The following is a 7,362-nucleotide window of genomic DNA, read 5'->3' as shown; positions in this document are numbered from 1 at the left end:
AAGCCGAGGCTGGTGTGTTCGAGCGCGGTGGGGAGCTGGTCATGCTCCCAGCAGAGGAGGCAGAGGGTGTGCTCTGGGGAGGGGCCGCCCAAGACCGACCTCATGGCCTTCAGCCCCAGCCTACCTCCGTGTCCAATGCCTAATGCTGAAGTAGGAGAACAGGATATTGCAGGAGACCAGACTGGGAAGGTGGGTTCTTGCATTTTTATTTTCAAATTTGTTTTGTGTTTACTCTCAATGCATTTTTCTAGACTATAATTTAAGGAGTATGTCTATTTTGCATCATGTTTGCTGTTTGTTTACTCTTTAATATTCCTCCTAGCACCTATTGCAATTTAGAGATTGTACCGAATTTATTTTGTTTTTCTGACATTGATATGCAAGCCATACCCAACGGTGCATTTCTTAATTATCTGTAACAAGTGCTTCCAGTCCTTCATATTTCAGCAAGCAAGGTTGTGTCATTGGTATAACGTAGGTTGTTGATGAATCTCCCTCCAATCCTGATGCCATTCTTGTCCTTACAGAGTCTAGCTTCTCAGATAATTTGCTGAGCGTACAATTTGAACAGGTATGGAGAGAGGATACAACCCTTCCCAATTCCAGATCATGTAGTCTTCCCGTGTTCCATTGGCACAACAGCCTCCTGGTCCATGTATAGGTTCCACATGAGCACAATCAAGTGCTCTGGTATTCCCATTCTTCTCAATGTTAGCCACAGCTTGTTATGATCCATATAGTCAAATGTCTTTGCACAGTCAATAAAGCACAAATAGACATTGCATCTGAATGTCAGGAAAACAAAGAATCTTACTACTGGATCTACAGGCAGCATCATGATGAATGGAGAGGAGATTGAAATTGTCATCTTGCTTGGATTTACAATTAACACCGTTGGTTCCAGCAGTCAGAAAATAAAATGCATTGCACTGAGAAAATCTGCAGTTGGCACTTTTCCAAATTATGGGTACTGATGACAGTTTGAGGCCTAAGGTGCATCTGATTCAGGTAATAGTATTTCCAATCACTTGCTATGCATCTGAGACTTACATAATGACTTAGGCTGACAGGAAAAGAATTGATGCCTTTGAGCTGTGGTGTTGGAGAAGAGCACTGAACATCCTATGGACCGGACAAGAGACCAGGTAAGTCTTGGAGAGGGTGCAACTGAAGTGCTCTTTGGAGACAAGAATGATGAGGCTTTGTCTCATATACTTGGGAAGGGTGGAAGGTCAGTGAAGGAGAGGAAGACTCTCAACCAGGTGGACTGATATGGTGACTGCTGGAATGGGCTCTTGTGTGTCAGGAAGTGTGATGATGGTGCAGGATAGAATAGGGTTCAGATGTTTGATTCATAGGGTTGCTATTAGTCGTACTGGACTCAATAGCACCTAGCAACTAGAACAACAACAACCACCCAATTTATTACCAGATTTCCCTTCCTGATGACTGTTACATATATTGGTTCTAGTGTCAATATATTTTTTGTTCTAGTTTTTGTTTCCTCTTGCCTTTTATTTTTATCAGTATCTTTACAAAGCTTATCTTTTTCTTTGGAGGTTGGAAAATAACATATAAACGTATAGGTAGATTTTAATACTGATAAAAATATAAACATGAATAGTTTTCTTAAAAGATGGAGAAGAGTTAAACAAGATTGGCATCTTTTTTCAAAATAAATTAATAATTCCCAAGAAGATTATATTTCAAGTCTGGAAATTATTGAGTTGTACACATGGCCAATTTCTTCTTATATTGCACAGTAACATCTCACTGCTTTCAAGTTGCCACCCGCAATCAATTGCATCAATCCCTTTAGTAAAATAATCAGTGCTAGGGTCCATGTTTTCAGGCAACTGAATTCCTATTTAAAAGAAATTCCAAGTAATCTTTTCCCAGGAACTTTTTTACTTCTTTCCTTCCTTTTCCTCTGCATTTTTCTCTCCTCAAAATCCATGAAGTCCTGTAATTTCTCCTTCATGCTCTATGAGTTGTTCCACATTTGAGAAGCAACTTCTGGGTTTATCATTCTTCCCATATGGATGCTTTTTTCACTGGTTGATTCTGTCATAGTGTTCTGCTCAAAATATTTACTCTTGTAACTATTCCCTTTTACAAATATTTGTAAGATGTATTTTAAGGAATATTTTACTGTGAGACACCTATTTATAAAATATAATTATAGAAAAAAAAAGAATTCTATCAAAAAAAAATACACATTTTGGAATGACATTTATTACATGAATTAACAATACTGGACTTAACATCTCTTTATGGCAAAAATGAGCTTTGCTCACCAAACTATTGACTTTATGTAATTCTACATATTTTGTAAGCCATATTAGATCATCAGTTTTCAATGAAGAATCTTTGTCCTCAGTAGACTGGAAATACATCAGCTTGAAAAAGAAACCTCTTCTCTTAAGAATCAAGTCCGCTATAAGAATCAAGTCCGCTATTTTGAGCTTTTACACGTTCTTAAGAGTAGCAGTAGCTACACTATCTATATACAATTTACAGTGTTTCTTTTTCTTGGAAGAAGGAAAAGTGTATTTAATAATTATTTGCACAATTTTAGATAGAAACTATCAACTATATGCTCCTTTATGAATAATAAAATATTGTTTATGACATTCAAGTATTAACTCTTGCAACTTTCAGGAAGGATCATTATGTTTAATAATGAAAAGAAGTTTAAAAGAATTTCTAATTTCAGGGAAAAGAAAATATTAACATGCTTCAAATGAATGCTGTTGTTAGTAAGATGTAGAACATTGCCTATGTGGACTATGTTATGCCACTTGACTTTGATGTACCTCAAGGTATGATCCTGAGCAGCCAGACCTAGCAAAACATATAATTCTAATAACTGTGTTTAACATGCTCCTTAGTAGATGCCACTAGAATAAAGCTAATCATGGAAGGTCACTAGTGCTTTTTTTGCCATAGTATTTGTGAAAGTCTGTTTCAAGAGGACTAGCCAATACCAGGTTTTTTGGTGTACTTTAATTGTGGAAATTAAGCTGAGAGTCACTCCTAAAGGGGTTGATTTATCTAATTAGAAAACATGGGGAATTTTTTAAGTTATTTTTCTTTTAAACTGCGATAACATTCTAAAGCTTTATCTTGATTTTTAAAAATGCAGTAGTTTTTTCTACAATTAGTTTTTCAGAATTAATTAAAACAGATTAGAACTATATGTTATAGACTTATTGTCACTGAATCTTCATTTTTAAGTGTTAAAAATGAAAAATTGATGCTCCTCTTTTTGTGAAACCTTAAATTCCCTTAGATACTAATTTGTAATTACCCCTCCCCCCCAGTTGTTAAACTTAGGGTTTTCTTAGTGGCTATCATTCTATCTAAGCAAGACGAAGCTGCTGACAGTTTCAGTCTCTCCATTCATCATGATGTTGCCTATCGGTCCAGGGCTAAAAATTAGTGTCTTCTTGACATTGAGATGCAGTCATACAGAAAGCTGCATTCCTTGATCTTCTGCATCAAGTTCTTCAATTCCTCCTCAATTTCAGCAAGCAAGATTGTTTCATTTGCATAATGCATGTTATTGATGAATATCCTTCCAATCTTGATGCCACATTCCTCTTCAGAATCCAGCTTCTTTAATAATTTGCTCAGCATACAGATTGAAAATGTATGGAGAGAGAATGCAAACCTGAAACACTTCCTTCTCAACTTTAAACCATGCAGCATTTCCCTGCTCTGTTTGTACACAGCCTTCTGGTACAGGTATAGTTTTTCCATGAGCACAATTAAGTTCTCTGGGATTCCCATTCTTCTCGATGTCAGCCACAACTTGTTATGATCCATACAGTCAAATGCCTTTGCATAGCCAATAAAGCACAAATAGACATTCTTCTGGTATTCTTTACTTTCAACCAGGATCCATCTCACATGAGCAATGATATCCCTGGTGCCATGGACTCTTCTAAATCCTGCTTGCTTCTTCTTGCTTGGATCCAAAATTAACACCCTTGGTACCAGAAGTCAGAAGATAAGGAGATGCATTACACTGGGAAATTCTGCACTTAGGAACATCTTCAAATTATTGAGGAGTAATGATGTCAGTATGAAGATTAAGATGCATTTGATTCAGGCCATAGTCTTTCTGATCACTTGCTATGAATATGAGACCTTGACATTATGATAGAAAAAGAAGTGATAACATTGAGCTGTGGTGTTGGAGAAGAGCACTGAACATACTATGGATAGCCAAGAGAACAAACAGATATATCGTGGAGAGGGTGCAACTGGTGTGCTCGTTGGAGGCAAGAATGATGAGGCTTTACCTCACATACTATGAGCTTGTTGCTAGGAGGGGCTGTTCATTGGAGAAGGACATGATGCTGGGAAGGGTAGAGGGTCGGTGAAGGAGAGGAAGACCTTCAACCAGGTGGATTGATATTGCGACTGCAGGAATGGGTTTTTGTGTGTTAGGAAGTATAAAGATGGCACAGGATAGAACAGGGTTTAGATCTTCTGCTCATAGGATCACTGAGTCGTATTTGACTTGATGGCACCTAGCAACATCATTCTATCAGAAAGTTTTCACATATTGTTATTTTTCTTCATTGTCTTGGGGAAGTGTAAAACTTTTTCCTTCCAGACAGCATTAATATGTTTTATCACCATGTTGTAAAAATTATTTGTACATTGGAAAAATTATGATGCAAATTTAAATTATAAAAACGTGCACTCTAGTTTTCTTCAACCATTACTGGAATAGAATAGGTATAAGGAAGCAGATGAGTATAGTTTTAATTCTTGGTTCAGTGTGGTTCTTTTGGACAAGACAGACATTTTTATCTTTGTTGAACAAAGTGACTATCATTTGTTCTACATCGTGCTTTATATTTTGTTCAACATTCCACTTTGTCAAGTAAGCAATAAATGTAATTCACTCTACACCCTACTTAAAAAATTTAAATATATCTTGTTTTTTTTGTTTTTGTTTTTTTTAATTTAGGTTGTTTATTTTTCATTTCAATGAACATCTACAGTAAATATATCTTGTTTTAAGGAGGGAAATGGAAACGTTTGCTCTGAGTAGTTAAAAGCTTTAAAATGAGACAAAGTCTTAGGATATTGTTTTTCCAGGAAGTCAGTGATGAGAAAATGACTTAAGATTATACATTGGTAAGTAGCTTACCTGTCAGAACTGATTTAAAGTCCTGATATCTTGAAGAAAATCTGAAAATTTTATATTTTGAATTACTATCCCTACAATCAAATCAAGTGTATTGAACACTAAGGAATAGAAATTAGGAACAGAATAGACTTTTAAGAGATCATTAAATAAAATGATCAGTTTCTTAAAGTCTAAACCTCTCTCCAATAAACCAGTATCGTTATTAACTTACACCGACAGAGTTTTAAATAGTTATATGTGACATTCTATAGTTGGTGGAGTAGGATGACTGTTAGAAATCAATATATAATTCTTGGCAGTCCTAATTTGTGTGATAAGAATTACTTTTAACACAATGGAGATATAGTGAAAGTCTTTTAAAATCAACAACTACAACAAAAAGAGAGACAAATGCTAGAGAAATAAGAGAGAACGTACAATAAAGAAAAGTTAAGTAAAAGCAAAAGCAAAAGCACTTACATATTGAGCCACAGGAGGTCGTTGTTCTACAAGGAGAGGTTCTTTAATAGAGTATCACTGTTACCCTGGGACCAGAGAGAAGCTCGCAGCTCCGCAGCTTAAAGGGCTATACAGCACATCCATATTGTTAGATCATCTGGGATCTCAGAAACAAGGAATGAAAGGAAAGATCTCCGAAAGACTACATTTTTCTACTCATGAAATAATTATCTGCTAGAAGAGAGGCATGACGTTAGCTTCCGGAAGACCTGGTGCTCAGGAAACCCAGCGCCTGCTGCTGTCGCTTCTCTTGTTGGCAGCCTGGGAGGCGGGGAGCGGCCAGGTCCACTACTCGGTGCCCGAGGAGGCCAAACACGGCACGTTCGTGGGCCGCATCGCGCAGGACCTGGGGCTGGAGCTGGCGGAGCTGGTGCCGCGCCTGTTCCGAGTGGCGTCCAAAGGCCGCGGGGACCTTCTGGAGGTGAATCTGCAGAACGGCATTCTGTTTGTGAATTCTCGCATCGACCGCGAGGAGCTGTGCGGGCGGAGCGCGGGGTGCAGCATCCACCTGGAGGTGATCGTGGACAAGCCGCTGCAGGTCTTCCACGTGGAGGTGGAGGTGAAGGACATTAACGACAACGCGCCAGTGTTCCCAGCCACACAAAGGAATCTGCTGATTTCCGAAACTAGGGCCCTTGACTCCCATTTTCCGCTAGAGGGCGCCTCTGATGCGGACGTTGGAGAGAATGCTCTGCTGACTTACAGACTGAGCCCCAGTGAATATTTCTCGCTGGATGTACCAGCCAATGACGAGCAGGTAAAACCGCTGAGGCTAGTACTAAAAAAATCTTTAGACAGGGAAGTCGCTTCAAAGCTTTCTTTGGTGCTAAAAGCAACTGACAGGGGTAAACCTGAGCTGACAGGAACCACAGAGCTACATATTACAGTGTTGGATGTAAATGACAATGCCCCAGTTTTTGACAAAACAATCTATCATGTGAAATTACTGGAAAACGCAAGAAATGGCACACTGGTTATTCGACTAAACGCCTCAGACTTGGACGAAGGCTCAAACAGTAACATTATTTATTCCTTCGCAAATGATATTTCCCCTAAGACAAAAGCCTCTTTTTGCATTGATTCAACAAGCGGAGAAATAAAAGTAAGAGGAAAAATAGATTTTGAAGAAGCTAAATTATGCAAGATTCAAATAGAAGCAGTTGACAAAGGAAATCCCCCAATGTTTGGTCATTGCACAGTCTTGGTAGAAGTTTTGGATGTCAATGATAATGCTCCTGAGGTGGTGGTGACATCTCTATCACTCCCTGTTAGAGAGGACGCTCCGCTGGGCACTGTCATTGCTCTAATAACAGTGTCTGACCGCGACTCTGGCGTCAATGGGCAGGTAACTTGTTTCCTAACATCCAACACCCCCTTCAAGCTTGTGTCCACCTTCAAGAATTACTACTCGCTGGTGCTGGACGGAGCCCTAGACCGCGAGAGCGTGCCGGCCTATGATCTGGTGGTGACGGCGCGGGACGGGGGCGCCCCTGCCCTGTCGGCCTCAGCCAGTGTGTCCGTGGAGGTGGCCGATGTGAACGACAACGCGCCCACGTTCGCGCAGCCCGAGTACACGGTGTTCGTGAAGGAGAACAACCCGCCGGGCTGCCACATCTTCACGGTGTCAGCCCAGGACGCGGACGCGCAGGAGAACGCGCTGGTGTCCTACTCGCTGGTGGAGCGGCGGGTGGGTGAGC

At 39.7% G+C, this 7,362-nt stretch overlaps 2 protein-coding genes across 3 annotated transcripts in view; both read left to right on the top strand.

Moving 5' to 3' along the window:
• PCDHAC2 (protocadherin alpha subfamily C, 2) overlaps positions 1 to 7,362 on the top strand; it is a 294,194-nt gene that overhangs the window by 54,590 nt on the left and 232,242 nt on the right. The window lies entirely within an intron of this gene.
• LOC102877151 (cadherin-87A-like) overlaps positions 1 to 7,362 on the top strand; it is a 17,425-nt gene that overhangs the window by 2,253 nt on the left and 7,810 nt on the right. The window contains exons 2-3 of the mRNA XM_006891189.1: positions 4 to 189; positions 5,844 to 7,356. Of these exons, the coding sequence (XP_006891251.1) occupies positions 4 to 189; positions 5,844 to 7,356 (1,699 nt within the window). The remainder of the gene's footprint in view (positions 1 to 3; positions 190 to 5,843; positions 7,357 to 7,362) is intronic.

This window comes from Elephantulus edwardii, unplaced genomic scaffold (genome assembly GCF_000299155.1).
Source record: "Elephantulus edwardii isolate Elephantulus edwardi_28Jun2011 unplaced genomic scaffold, EleEdw1.0 scaffold00095, whole genome shotgun sequence".
In the NCBI taxonomy this organism is placed as follows: domain Eukaryota; kingdom Metazoa; phylum Chordata; class Mammalia; order Macroscelidea; family Macroscelididae; genus Elephantulus; species Elephantulus edwardii.
The sequence above is the reverse complement of the archived record's forward strand: the minus strand, read 5'-3'. Positions and strand labels throughout refer to the sequence as shown.